At 44.6% G+C, this 15,690-nt stretch overlaps 1 protein-coding gene across 2 annotated transcripts; it reads left to right on the forward strand.

The window, feature by feature from the left end:
• Positions 1 to 233: 233 nt before the first annotated feature.
• On the forward strand, positions 234 to 9,757 carry LOC126544933 (uncharacterized). Of its 2 annotated transcripts, XM_055077995.2 has the most exons (7): positions 234 to 368; positions 562 to 704; positions 5,384 to 5,771; positions 7,062 to 7,265; positions 8,411 to 8,628; positions 8,994 to 9,113; positions 9,510 to 9,757. In XM_055077995.2, the coding sequence occupies exons 2-5, from the start codon at positions 580 to 582 to the stop codon at positions 8,483 to 8,485; spliced, it is 792 nt and encodes a 263-aa protein (XP_054933970.1). In that variant the 5' UTR covers positions 234 to 368; positions 562 to 579; the 3' UTR covers positions 8,486 to 8,628; positions 8,994 to 9,113; positions 9,510 to 9,757. The 2 variants fall into 2 exon arrangements, with proteins under 2 accessions (XP_054933970.1, XP_050048444.1); XM_050192487.3 differs by having other exon boundaries at positions 234 to 704.
• Positions 9,758 to 15,690: the final 5,933 nt, after the last annotated feature.

The following is a 15,690-nucleotide window of genomic DNA, read 5'->3' on the forward strand; positions in this document are numbered from 1 at the left end:
GCTTGCAGTTTAGAAACAAAGAGAAAGAAGCAAAAGTTTTCAGCGAAAGAGGGAAATAAAAAGTCGATAGCATCGCTCAAGTGCTCCCATAGACTACTAGCCTGCTGCGCTATCATGTATGTGTTTGCTTCAATACTGGTCTTGCAAAGACGGCATGGGATCGACGATGCCTTTCCTCTCATCCCACTCAAACCCTCTGCAAGCTGCAGACGTGTCTCTCCTACTCGGGGCAGCAAAGCGCCGTACGACGCGCGCAGTTCCCATGAGCTTATCTTTTTTTTTTTTTTGCTTCTGCAGGTTTTGTCCGTGCGGTGATCCGGCTGGTTTGGAGGAAAGAAAAATGCCGCCTGGGCAGACGAGGAGAGAAGGTGAGCGGGTCCCCGGCTCACGCGCGTGCGCGCGCTCTCCCGTCATTGGTTGTGACGTCACGAGCATCCGCTCTCTCTCTCTCTTCTCATCCTCCTCTCTGGTTTCGGAGCTCAGGGTTGCCCTCCCGAAAAGGGAAAAAGCGAGAGTGGCCTCCGGGCGAAGTCACACCTTCCTTCGGATTCGATTGCGCAGCAGGCTCGGCGTTGAAACATGGAAGCCCTGCTGCCCAGCCCGGCCTCGAGCGAGGAGATGGTGTCTTCGGCTTACTACGGCCACCAACTGGCCGCTGCGTGGTCGGCGACGCCTCTGTCATCGTTGCCTGGATTTTGTTCGAGGTATTTATTTCACACAGTTCTCCCTACTCCCTTGGGGACATATCTAAACGTTGCAGTTATGGAGTGGTTTTCAGTGTACATGGTTCACGTGAGAGGCCATCAAACGTTCATTTTATAACGCGGCCAGCCTGATTACGGCTAATAGCCACGACAAGACACACCAGACAAAGACGACAGAAAGCAAGTATGATGGAGTAACACCTAGAAGCTCAATTTCTAGCTACACTATAAAATTTATTTGTCGGGTGAAGCTTGACACAATCAAGCTATTTGCACAGCAATGAAGCTTACGTCAGAACGACGGACTAATGGGATTATGCTTTAAGCTTACGCGCCAAGTGTACGTTGATTGACCTAAATGGTTGCTTGGGTTATACCTACATGGAAAATCTAAATAACTGTTCGCTCTCGTCGTTTTTGTGTTCCTAACCAATAATTTTGGGGAAGTTTGGTCGCATATATCAGCATTCTATCCAGTGATTGTTGTGTTATATTGCTCTTTCAATTACCTGTTTTCTACAAACCCACACATTTAAGCTGCTAACATAGTGTTCCGTGCACACCGAAATAATTTCAGGGACCCAAGGTAGAGACAGTTTGTGAGGCGAGAGCTTTAGGGTGGACCATAATGTATATTTCTTTTTTTTTTGTAGGTGTGACACCCTGAGCGTCATGTTTGAATAAGGGACGTACACTGCATGACTGTAGATTGAACAGAACTTGCCAGTTTGTCACAGCATGATAATCAGCGTGATACAAAACGGTTATTCGGGAAAAGGCGGCTGAGTTCTCACGGTAATATGTAGCTGTTCTATGCCATCTCTTAGTATGTTCGCTGTTATAATCTTGCTGACTTCTGTGGCGAGCAGGCGCTGTTCCGTGCGTGCTCGTAAGAAAGAACAGGTAGAGAAATTAGCGTTTCTAGGCTATTGTGACTTTATGACTTCGAACACTGCAGCAGCCAACACAGTCATTCCGGAGTCCGTATCGTATACTATTATGGCCCCCTACGTTAACACAAAGTTCTGCAAGTAGACATTTACACGAAACGTAAAGTGGCTAAAAAAAATGAAGTGCATTTATCATTGAAGATCACCCAAGCCAATTGTGACTGTCTATTTCTTTATTAAATGGTTTCAGTAGACTAGGAATATTAGAAGTTGATAATTTTTGTTTCTGGCCATGGAGAATATACTTCTGCAAAAACAAGAACAATTATATGTTAATTGGTATAGCAAGTTATGCAATAATATAGTAACGAAGTGATTAGTCATGAATTTGCTTCAATGCCCGTAAGTGCAAGTTTGTTCCACAGTACCACAAACGCAACTGTAGACAAGGCATTATGTTGTTTGATCACACGTCAAATTTTTTAGGCCTCAATATTAGCGTAGCAAAATAGAACATTGGGTATTGTAAGGTCGAGTATGCCTCGCAGCACTCAGCTTTCGTAATATGAACCTAACTACAAATAAAAAACGAAAGTAACCGCGCAACCTTGAAGAACAACGCCTTCTAGAAGGTTAATTGCCCCGCGTATTGCCTTGCGGCACTCTTTGTAGAGACGGCCGAACATGTTGCTACGGGCAGTAGTGATAAGCACTCGCCAAGGCACGTACATTAGAGTCCGTCGACTGGGTTACCGTGCACTTTCTCGGAATTCGATGGGTAAGCACTTATCTACGCGTAAGGACGCGCCTTTTAGCCCCAGTTCGTTTAACCTGCCAATTCGTTTTTGTGAGTTATTCGTGCGTAACCTTCCTGCAATGCTCAAGTGTTAGCGGTATCACTCACTGCCATCTTCAGCAAATGATCCGGCAACACAGACGAATATTAAATTTGCCGAGGAAGGCAGCCTATTTCTTCGCTTATATCAAGCCACATAAGAAGAAAAAAGAAAAATTGAGTAAAGCTTTAAGCAAGTGATCAAACCACGACAAATATTTGCACACTGAAGAAACACGAAAGTCCCTAGCTTTCCGTGGCATCCCAAGATTGCGCACACTTGTACATAACTTGGATAAGAACTCACCAAGAGTTTTACAACTAACAGAGTCACTACAGTACTTTACACCATCCGAAAGGCTTGCTTCACCAAAGGAACCAACAGATACTGCGCTGCCAATTGGCTGCGGGAACACTGGAAATTTTATATCATTAGTGGGTCAGTTAAACTTGCAACTTAATGCCAGTGCTTTGAATAATGAAGGAAGCACACAAACCAGCACCACAAATTCGGGCATTATAAGTATTTGTAAGAATAGGTGCAAACCAATAATCATACTGGACGTTATTTGCGAAAGATGCCGGGCAATGAGAAGTAGCTCTTGTGAACAAAAACCTTTTGTGAATTTGGCCCCTCAAGCTTTGCCTTGTTTTCAGCAGCTTAGCTTAAGGTTTCCAAAGAGCATCTCGTCTCACAGTTCTTCGCACCTGACTAAAACCCTCTATGTATTACTCAGGACAGGACCAGAAAACGGGATACCTTTAGCTTGTTCTCACGCATGCTTGTTGCAGTTATTCCACCGCAACTACCTATTGGCACAGATTTTCTCCCAAGTGAAAGGGCTTCGCAATTCAATCAGAACGAGGGCTTATAAGACTACTAAGCGCAATTTTCTAAAACGAGGGTTACAGCCCTGGTCAACAGAGGAGAAAAGAATACATTAACTGTTCAATGACTTAGGATTTGACAGTTCTTCCGATAGTCACACTTAAATACTTAACGGTATTAAACATTCGTGCTGCTTGCGGTGTAACATGTGTTGAGAACTAATTCTGCTTTCCAACGCATATACCCTCACTCGCAATGTTTGCAGTTACGGGTTACACAAAAAACACATTTCGTGACGTTGTGCTATATAAGATATGCCTGTGTTTTTTTAGTGGGTTACACGTTTTTATCTGATAGAAGTTTTTAAGTCTGATTATTAATGAATTAACTTACAGCTGTCCCAGCTTCGGGACATTAAACTGCATGAATCAATCAATCCCTTAGCCTAGCTGTCATCATCGCGACGTTTACCCTTACGAAAAACGTGCATGTAGCAGCAACTTTCGACACAGTCGCACTAAACACTCGACATCTCACACACCTGATTGTACCGACCTCCTACATGTGGCATGGATCTTACTCCAGCGTGGTAATTCTGTACTATGCGCAACTCGCACTTGCCGTGAGAGGAACGGAAGTCAGGCGCGTATCGCGTATACTCAACGAGCACTGACGATTCTTGATGCATCGCACGCTAAGTCGTGAGAAAAACACCCCGGGCACTTTCACAACTTGTCCATTTCCCCTCGCAATAGGTAGCGACCATGGCGAGATGTAACGCTATGATTAGGCAGGGCGACGGGGTGAGGGTATACACCGGTTATCAGCAGAGTTTCATCTGCTAGCTACAGAAAGAAACGAAAGTGATTAGATGCACGCTGAACGTGCGTCGCTTTTTATTGAGCCGAGAGGGACTGACGCTGCTGGCGGTCAAGTCAAGGCACCCTGGAGCGGTGTAGACACTTGACCATTAGCTTACGGACAGTCGTGGGAACGCAGTAAAACGAACTCATGTCTGTCGTGGGAACGGACGTTGCTTGGTGTATGCTTACATTACGTACTTTGTAACGCGCCCACAAAAGAAGTCCTGCGGTGCAACAGAAATCTAAGGGACAGGGACTGAACTCGGAAAAGTTTTTTGTTCATAAGTGCTCTTAGCCTTTGGCTAGCTGCGTCCGCTGATATGTACAGCAGGAGCAGCACTGACTGAAATTTTCTCATAGGAATACTTCAATCACACAAGAATTTTGTGAATAACGGCCCAGAAGAACCATCTCCAATTTTGTTCTCATAGATCTGCGAGTGACTGATAGATTAAAACAGTAAATGTTTTAATTGTGACAATGAACTTTTATTTCCGGGTTTAAACACTTACTCTGTGTATTCAGCGCATAAGCTCTGTACAGAAGGAGGAATGTTATTCGCGACATCCTACTTTACTTGGCGCAGAGCCACTTACGCTAGATATGTAGGACATGAGTTATGTCTACGGCCCATTGACGCCGTAACCCTACAGTTTCAGTGTATTTAGACGTCTTGAAGTTCCCACTTAGTAATCACTGTCATAGAGCTAACTTATCATATTAAGTGCGGTTTCTGTAGGATGTTCACTAAAGCTTAAGACAGTAAAAGCTGGATATATAACTCAGTCCCATGGACTCGCTTACATGGACAGGCGCTTCGAACGGCAACAGATCACATGGTCATCACAAATCGTGAACGCACTGTTGCGTAGACGTGGATCAACAAACGCACTTGGCTTGTTCTATAGGAACTAGAAGCTCCAATTCCCATTCCACGTAATTCCTTTTTCCCACAGATCACGACTTATTGTACAACCAAGGCTCGGTTCACTAGGGCTGACTTTAGAAATCGTGAGCGGTTGATGGGTTTGCTGAATCAATTGATTAAGCAGCGACGATATCGTGCACATTCTGTACCGTATCACGCTGTATTCGATGGCATAGCGTTCGTTCAAATTTTACTTTGCTTTCATCGATGCTTCTCACGTTCATGTTGTCATGTACCCCTCTTTGCTATAGGGTGTACAGTAGCACGTCAAAAAAATATGTAGCAATTATCGCACTGTTTTTCCTGCGTTAAAGTCTCACTCATCTTTTTGCAGCCATGGAACCCGTGGTTTCAACCCGGAAACGCCATCACCGGACAACTCTTCCAGTTGGGAGTCACAGCTCGAGTCTGACTCTCCAACCAGAGAGGCCGTCAGGACGGTGGCTGACCTTGTTCCCGTCAAGGGTCCCTTCGTCGCCGCTGGCATCGCAAGCAGTGACGTTGATCCTGCCGCCGTCGTGGTCTCTTCTACGTCAGCGGCAGCCGCCGGTTCTGGCTCTTGCGATGGCGTCAAGGCCGTTCCTTCGCACCGGGAGAAGCCGCCGCACCTTGTGGCCCGCAGGAATGCCAGAGAGCGACGCAGAGTGCAGGCAGTGAACAACGCCTTCTGCAGGCTACGGAAGTGCGTGCCGGTCGAGAACAGGGCCAAGAGACTGTCAAAGGTGGGTGGACGCTGAGCGGTGCTCGCGCCGTAAGAGCGAATGGAGCAACCGCAAACACCTTTTGATGGGGCCATTTCTGTATGCCACATTTGCCAACATTTTCTAGTAATCATGAACATGATAGAGTAGACGTTCCCTCTGATTAAGAACAAGGAGACAAAATGTTCCCTGCCGCGGAATTAAGACATTATTTGCAAACGAAGCTGAATGCTCGACAAGGTATAATTTCCTACCAATAGCTCCGGGAGCATATCCAGAGGAGGGGGTTTTTGTGGGAGGTGCCGGAGTCGGGGCTCATTTCACCTTCGCAAACCTTTTTGTTTATATTTGTATCTTAAGGAACGCTTACTGTACTATATTTGAGGAGAGCTCGTCCGGAATGTTTGAAACCTGTGCCCCGCTTGCAATGGAAGCTGTGGGGGCTCTCGCCCAAACTGCTCCCCTTCCCGGATCCAGAGCTCCTGCAAGTTGTCAGCGCTTCATTGCTTAGAATGCATGATATGGGAGACACCGATGGCCTTGAGCATAAGCACAGTGGTTTGGACTAAGTCTCACAATCTCCGTGCCGTGTATTGAAAACTACCGACAGTGTAAGCCTCTCAGGCACCAACTCAACTGCGTGTGTTGGTGAAAAAAGAGAACGTTGCTCAATGAATGACGCGCGTTCAACACGCTTAGTTCAACACGCGTTGCACAGTGAAGTGCCAGTTTTAACATCCAACAATTATCTATTTGCTAACACGTCCATCACCGTTCTAGTTACTTAATTTGCTTAACTGAACCTAATTAATGAGCGGGCACAATGCTCAAAAGTAACAAAAATGCAAGTTCAACATTTGTTACACGGTTTCGTCTCTGAGGCGCACTGGCGGAAATGTATCGGCAAAGTGGTATGAAGCAATGAAGCGGACGAAAAACAGCCATGTTTCTTGGTACCTACACAAAGGCGAAACGTGTAAAATAACATCGCATCAGTGAAGAACACTAACAACAGGAAGAAAAGCTTGCAAGAAGAACTGTAGAAGCTCTGCCTGCTAAAGCAACGTGCACAAAACGGCAAACAATGGTTATCGTCCAAGCGTGCAGCTGCTAATATAATAGTTCATCCTAGGCCCATGAATTCGAGATAGCATCGTACGTAGTATAATATGATTGAGCACGTAACTGGTACTAGAAGCTGTAGCCACGTCTCAGGTTCCTATTTTGGTATTTGGCTCTTGTTGATGTGTTAAAACAACATGATCAGCTTGAATGCCTAATTGAATGTTCTTTTCTTCTTTTCTGCTGCAGGTCAAAACATTGCACAAGGCAATCGAGTACATATATGCTCTTCAGGACCTTCTCGACCAAGCCGACGAAGAAGCTGGAGCACCAGCGGTAGCAGCACCGAGCATGGCAGAGGTTGAAGAGATACGCAAGAATGAACACTCAGTTATGAAACAGAAAGGAAACGAACCACCCTGTGACCAACAACGCTGGATCAATCTCGAAAATGTAAGAACTGAGAACATTTCTTTATTATCTGTGAAGTACGGAAGTTCTCTTAGCCAAAAAAAGTCAGCTATCCCAAACTTTTAATCTCTGGTGTGATCCCCCACTGAAGTATTAACAGTACATCGGTTGAACAGTTCATTCGTAGATACATTTTTGAAGTAGTCGATGGAATGCGCTCTAACTCCTTGATGGCAGTTTTCAACAGTGGCCGAACACGTGATGTCCCAAGCTGGAGCCAACAATTCGACACGAGCATACGGGTTTTCGTCTTCGCTCTAGCAAAGAATATTAAGTACGCTCGTCACAACGTTGGCTTCAACATGATGCATTGTTTGTTCGATCCCTATTGATTACTTTATGTCTCCATCTTTGAGTGAACATCTGCATTGTTTATATGGGAGTCCTTTGCTCAAAAGTCCAAGGGTTCCATAGCGGCTACTTGGTCCTTGAAGCGAAGTTGTGATGCATAGCACGAACAAGGCACAAAACTTAGAAGGGTTCACATACGATATTGCGGAAGGTTTGTCAGTTATAATAAGTTCGCATGATATAAGTAGCACATTGGGCTCACCAACCTAATAATATGAACTCACCGGACCCCCGTCTGTGCACCTATGGTGCACACCGTAGATCCCTGCTTTACCCGTTTATTACGGCAGGACAAACCTTTAGAGAAAAAGGCTTCTCACTAATACACGATAAACGAAAATCAGTGCTCTCGAGAATCAACAGTACTGATTCCTTAAGAGGCCTTAATATACGCGTATTACGTTAAAATGACCTTGAGAAACCATTTATTCCGGCATACAAGTTTCCTTTATTTCGAGCCTTGGCAACGTGCAACTCAATTCCAAGACGGGATAATTATAAATAGATGGAAATGGGGCGAAAAAGTGCACAAAGCGTGCTTTTCATAAACTCTTTGACATCTTTTTCTAGGTAAGGAACTTGCTATGTGAACCTTGATATTTTAGTTTTAGAATATACATTTGCTCAAATGGACTCTCACTCTCTGGACCCGAATGGAAGCTTAAAAATATGGCACAGATAAATGTGTTCAGTTGTGATGGTTACAAGACAGAAAGTGCTTGTACCTGTGTGGAGTTACTCTGGTAATTAGTTTCAATGCTCCATTTTGGTTGCAGGTTGATCGAGGCACAGAGAGTTACCAAGGATTCGTCAACTTCTACGAACAGTTTCCAACAACGTATGCAACCTGAATGCAGTGTGTACGAAGGGTGGAATTCAAGTTGGCGGTGACGCTGATGGGCAGACGAAGTGATATATGTGCATTATACGGTTCAAGCGAGCTACGAAAGTAGGAATGCACTAGGAAAGAAGCACAGCTTCATTCTGCAATACGGTATGCATAGCTGTTTTCTGTAACTCACTAACAGCAGAGTTTACTCTTCGAGGTTGTAAAAACAGTACTACTAGAAAGTCTTGCATGAAAACAAAAGTTGCTTATGAAGGTTTATGCTGATTTTTCAAGCACTTGAAGTGAATGAAATGTTTATCGAATAATTTCAAGTTGTCATATTCTCATGGCAACAGTGAACTTCAGTGCTCAGAGGGTCATCAATGCTTAAGAATATATTCTAGGCTTCGTGTGAAACAATCCTGGCTGAGTTAGTTATTAGTGCTTAAAGTATTACTGGGTTGCGTAAATATATTTCCTCATGCTCATGCGACAAAAGTCGTGAAATACATGATTCCCACCTTTTACAGCTGCGACCATCAGGGATGCATTCATGGCGCCTTGAGGATCATCTGCTGCTGCGTCCAATTCACTCATCCATGCAAAGCAGGACATCAGGCTTGAATGCGACATGATGCAGTTGCTTTGCTGTAAGTAGTACACGCAAATATGTCTGTACACAATTAAATACAGCGAATCACACTAATAACGCATGACTTACATGCGTTTGCACCAACTTATATTTTTGTTAATTTCTCGTGCAGTGCTAACAAAACTATGGTTCAATGAATTCTCGAACGTGCTAGCTTATGCGTACCATTGTGATATGTGTGTTGTTCATGTTGAAAGGCGGAACATAAAGACATGAAGATTATCCTCATTTTTATTGCGCATTCTTCAGGAAGCTCCATTTATAGTTCGATGATAACCATTTCATTCATTGAGATAACCTGTATTAAAACGCATTTGGTGGTAGACAAATTTGCAGCAGTTACATGTCTTAGTTGTTCATATCTCCTCGCTTCTTTTTATCCTCCCATTTGCAGGAACTTGGTGGTCCTCATTTCAATATTGGAAAGCTGGTGATACGGAACTCACACCATTGCCAGTGCTCCAGGCGAATACCGTTGCCACACGGGCTGTGGATACATGTTCCTGGTGCAAAAGTTTAAGATGGATGCGGATAAAGTTGCGAGAAGGACACACGAAGGCCAGGAACAGGGGATATTAAATAATGTATCAAATTTTCGCACAGCTGTATTGTATGGAAATAAAAAAAATAACGTTATCATGGATTCCGGCCATCTTTTGCCTCTTTCGACAACGGTAAATATTTATTTTCAGGTGGAAATAAGGGAAAATGTCATGCAGAAAGCAACATCGCAACTTCGGTAAACGTGAACGCGAAGACCACCCGTTACAATATAGAACACGAGGTACCGATATGGTCGAAATATAAGGTGCACCGTATGAAATTACTGTCAACGATTTCGAAAAGCACACAAGATCCTCATGTGGTATGAGCGGTGAAAATTCAGAGATCAAGAGGGAATACACGAACACTAATATAGAAGACGCTCGACTATGAAGAACACAACCATTCGAACTGCACAGTCTCGCGCGGCGTAGCAGAGCTTCTTGTTTCACTATGTTGGGTTTTGGCATTGAGGAATCGTTTTTAATGCTCCAACGGAAAGAAAAAGAGAGAAGATACGCATAGTAGCCCTGGATCCTTCGTCTCTTATCTTTTTTTTTCTATTCTGGCGCTGAAAACGATGCTTCACCATGCACTTTTACCACCTGTGTAATGAAGTGTAGAATAGCTGTCTGCGCAACAACTTGTATATGTTGTGTATATCGGTGTCCCCAAACACATCTTCAATAACGGGAATAATATTGAACGTGCGTTCAATGATTTTTCTATTGATCCACTTACCATGGCCATGTGAGCAGCAACTTGGCGAGTGAGGGTGGCTTTCTTGGTATCGTAAAAGGGTAATTAACTAACACAGCAAAAATTAATTATTTTTATCGTTAGTGTCCCTTTAAAGAAATGCTTAAAAGGAATATTCCGTTAAGCTTTCTTGCAAGAAACACGGCCAATCATACCCTGAGACAAGGCCCGCTAATTACGGCTGGCACAGCCGCCATGAAGTTCTCGCAGCAATTGACAATAAGCATCTCTACGTCTCGACATTGAGAACACATTGTTCTAGGTGATTGTTTATTAGTAACGAAGGACTGCAATTTATTCTGAAGCAACCAATCATTTAACGTAGCACGTTTCGCGAGCTTCTCTTGCATAAAAATGGCTCAAATCTGTACAAGCACGTGAAATCCGTGACGTCATACGGACGCGCAGGCTCTGAAGCGGTAATCTTGCCCGCTTTTTCTTTGATAACGTTTTCCCTCCAAGTGAAAAAAAAAGCTTTTAAATAAAAAAAATCACCAGCACAAACTTGTATTCCTATCTAGCCTGCCTTTCATTTCTCTGAATGAGAACCTGTCACAAAAATCCCAATTGCTCGTGGTATATGCATTTGAAAACTTCATTCTAGGCCTTCGATTTTTTTATTCTATCATGTTGCCTTACTCCCTGCTGCTTTGAACTGAATCACCATTTCCTCGAAACATGCTGTATTACTGGATCTATTAGACCATCGGTTATCTGCGCAACACACCTCGAAGCTCAATTTTTTCTTAACCAGAATGACATCTACACTGAAACATTTTGAGCACTTAATGGCGATGGTTTCTCCCATGGCTAAAATCCTTACAGTTAGGGCAGTAAAAGATTTTATTGTACGCGACAGCCAACTCAAACTACACCTGCAATCTGGGAGGGTGAAATTGAAAACTGTGCATCGATTTCGACCATTTGTCGCTAACTAAGATATCTGACCCGACAGTTTGACAGTCATAGACACTGAAATTTATTTCATGCAGTTTTTGTGCCATCTGTAGTTGCTATATGGTCATGTTTAATTGCAACGATAGATTGCAAAAAAAAACTGCATTTGCATCCATTAATTTGATCTTGCCCATTAAGTTTGACGAAGTTGGCCTTGGCATAGTTTCCTAGAAAAATCACTAGAGAGAACTCAGGCGCCAGTGTATACGGAAGCTTCAAGCATGGCGGTTCAGCTGGCATAGAAATAATGACTACAGTTTGTGCATTTGCCTAAACAACGTCCTTCTGGCTTCAACCAGGCTTGTGATCTTGCAGGCTGGTCGTTCGATCTTGCGTTACAAACACCACAACTTGTTGATTAAGCATGCGCGCCAAATTGTCGCCTTCATGCATGCTTTCCAAAAATAATATTGCTCGGGAATTTAGAAAGACAAAGCGTAATAAAGTACTGTAACAAAATGAAGCTTATAGCGCACGAAAGGACTAGGGCACAGAAAGACGGGCTACACACAGTCGATGTGTCATAGCAACACGCCCAAAACGTTGCGTTACTGAACTGTCACAAGAACGTCTTAAGCCGCAAGCACGAGACAAAAATATGCACTAAGCATCGTTCCCATGATGGCAGACCAATCGCAGTGCTAGAGATCCCTCTAGTAATTTTAGTATGGCATTCGATCAGCCATGGGACAAACCAAGCGCCTTTAATAGGCCCGTAAGCCTGTTCAAATGTTTAGGGTGTACACGCTTGCGTTTTCTCTATATTCCACACGGCAACGTTCCTGCGTTCACTTGCTGCGCCTATCCCTGCTTGACTTGATTGCAAAGCTGTGAAGGTGAGCTATGCAGCAGCAAACTCATTTTAAAGAGCAATTGCACGTTAGATTATGCCAGGCCAGCGAAAGGAATCCAGCGACACGGTACATATTTCAGAGCCTATCGTATTAAGCTATCGCATATTCCAATAAAAAAGTTGCGAACATTCAGTATGTTTATAGTCATTGCATCACTGAGGCAACTTGAGCGCAGCCGGCGTAGCGTTGACGGTGCTTCCACTTGTCTTCGTAGTTTTTTTTTTTTTTTTGCAACGAAACGCACCCCGCATCGGGCCAAAACGCACTCCGCAGAGCGCATGCGCGGCTCGTGCGCATGCGCCGTCAGGGGGACAGCAGGACAACGTTGGCAGTGGCGCCGACAACGTGAACGATAATTTCGCAATGATAGCTCGCGCTACTATAACTATCGGAATAATAACTCCTGCGCCTCATAGGCTGAAGCTTCGTCCTACCACCTTGCCGCTTCCGGCAGCATGTAGGAGGAAACGTTCGGCTTTCTTGGTCATGCAAACGGGGCTCTTTCTTCTTTTCTTCCCGATGACGCGTCTCTGGCAGTCCGCCCACTTCCTTATGCCATTCCTCTCTCGGGCAACAGGTGGCAACAAAGAACGCCCGAGCCACTTACACTTTACGAACGAGCTCACGGCCAAAGGTCAAGACACTGGGAGGCCTTGCCAGGAAGTGAGGGTGCAAAGCGAGCCAGGCCGGCATCGGAACGCGGGCATCCTTCTGGAGGAGTGGAACCGAATGCGACGTACGCCGTTCCGTCTGCTATGCAGCCACTGTATAGCAGACGAGCGGTCGTAAATATGGCTACTGCGGAAAGGAAGGCGGAACAATGGCGACCGTTCGATGGGTACCGCAGGGTTTAGCGACCTGACAGTGCAGCGTACGCTTGTGCTACGCGATGAAGATGCCCCGATATGCACAATCACCGCAAGAGAATAAAAGATTCGACGAAAACTTGTACACATATCCAGACGTGTTACGGGGGGTTAAATGCCATTGACCTGAATTTACCTGCGCAGCTAGCCGTCCTGACGTCTGCTCTAGTGCAGATAGAACGTACGCAAGTACCCATGATTTGCATACGACAGAAATAGCGGAAGTGCGGTAAACGGCTACCATGTCCTTTTGATACAGGCACTATGTAAACAGGGTTTGTTCGTTCTCATGCGTTTCGCGATTACGATAGAAACAATAAATGAATGAAGCGATTGTGTGATGGAACTTACTTAGACTAAAGCTTTTATTACGCTTAGTCTTATAATTTCTAGTACTGAGGAGGAACTCAGCCTGTCAATGTCGAGAGAAACAGACACAGGCTCTGTATTGAAAACTTGGTCCAGTTTGCCTAACGGCAAGCCTGGCATGCTAATTCAGACGAACGCAATCCTATCCGCCTAATTTTGTATCGCTACATAGGTGACTGTAAAAATGAGGAGAAATGACTGCCTTGCTGAAAACACGGGGAAGCCGGGAGATGGAAGTTCAAGACGAAGAACAAGGTGAAAGCAGGAGCCAACGTTTCGACAAGCGGACTTGGAGAATGACATGTCCACTTGTCGAAACGTTGGCTCCTGCTTTCACCTTGTTCTTGTTTTGCCTCGCTGAAGGCATTTATTGAACGTTACCAAACAGTGAGCCGACCAGCAATAGCGGAAGAGCAAGACGTATTTCAGAGATCAACCAACAATACTACACGCAATCGAGAAAGCGAGAGTTCTATTGCACTAAGCCGGGGGGGGGGGGGCGCATAATCCGACCCGACGGAGCACCCCTGCGAAGGCCGATCAAAGCCGGATTATCCGATTGTCAACCACCAGCTTAGCGGGTCTCATGGCAGGCATTTTTCGCTGGGTGCCGTGCTCAGTGGCCGCGCGTGCGGTTCGTGTGCGGCAAGCGTGCAGCGAAGGATTCACAGTGCGCGTGCAACTGTGGGGTGAGTGGCCGCGGTCCTCGAGAAAAGAGAGCTGCGCTGGGCTGTAAATCATTCGTTCGGCGAGAAACCCCCTTTCGGAAGAGAGAGATGACACTCCGGCTCCTTCTCATTCGGGCGGTGAACGAACGGCCCATTGTTGCCTGGTCGCGCGATAAATTCCGCCGGAGACCGCGGTGGCTGTGAATGGCGGCGTCGCCATGACGCCCTCCACCCCCTTCCCCCCCCGGAAGTGCAAGGTCTGCGCGTGTATGGTAAGGGAATAAAGGTCGCTAACCGCATTAAATATCGCTTAATAGCATTGCGAGAGATAGGTGATTGGTATGGGGTAAAATTAAAAGAGCGCAGAAAAGAACGCGAGCAGAACTCAGCAACACAGGCACTCATTTCCGTTATGCGCCCTTTTAATTTTACTGTATGCCATGAATAAACTAGCCTAGCCGAAAACCTTGTAAACTGATAAGTGGTTATTTATTTATTTGTTTATTTATTTATTTATTTATTTATTTATTTATTCACTCAGGACCCAAGAGGTGTTATGGAGGGGGTGGGTTACATATTAATTGCAATAGTAAAAAACAAAAACAGTCAAGTGCATCTAATTACAACAGAAGTTCGTGATTGCAGTCTTGAATAACTTGCGATCTTTTCTGGTAGAGACGGCTGGAAGGGAGAGGGTGATTCCAATCTATGATAGCATTTGGCAAGAACGAATATAAGAAAAGATTAGCGCGACAAAAATGGGGTGTATACCCAGTAATTCAGTGCAAAAAGTGCGATTTCCAACCAAATTTTTATCTGGCCAGCGTAATCGGCCGGGGCAGTCATCGAATGTCTCGCGAAGTCTTGATAACCGCGGAGATGACAAGTTTACGCGATGGCTGTCTTAGCATGCCTCGATTGCTTTTGTCCGAGAAGAAACTTTGCTATCTGACTCGTGTGAAGTGATGAAACAATGAAAATATTAGAATAACCACTACAGACTCTATATGAATAATGTATTCAGCAATACAGTGTGTAGCTACATTGCTAGAATGTTAACCGCAATAACTGCGACAGTCATCGCCGGAATGGGTTCTGCCCGAATTTTTCGCTATTCGTTCTAGGTGAAATCAAAGCCTAAAATAAGTATTTCTCTTCTCTCGGTGTTTTGCACATCTCTGTAAAAAAACTTTGTGTGATTATTAAATGCAGAGAATTTGAAACAAAATGCCAATTAACGTTTACTGATTATGATCAGTAAACGTAATCAGTAAACTTCATAGAAGCGGTGCACATCAAAATTTCCGCTATTTCCGGCAATACGTTTACTAACCATGTAACACCCCGAACGCAGTTCCAGATCAAAAATCTACATGAACCTGCATGATTACCCTAATTTCCGGCCACAGAGAGAAAATCTGCCCAAAATCCATTCAAATTGTATTTGAATCGGTGCAGTGACTAATTAATCAATAGTTTAATGAATTATTCACAGCTGAAACCTATATTCAGTACACGAAAAACGATAGTATATGCTCACGTGGAGTTTTAAGCGCCAA

Source organism: Dermacentor andersoni, chromosome 10, assembly GCF_023375885.2.
Source record: "Dermacentor andersoni chromosome 10, qqDerAnde1_hic_scaffold, whole genome shotgun sequence".
Taxonomy (NCBI): domain Eukaryota; kingdom Metazoa; phylum Arthropoda; class Arachnida; order Ixodida; family Ixodidae; genus Dermacentor; species Dermacentor andersoni.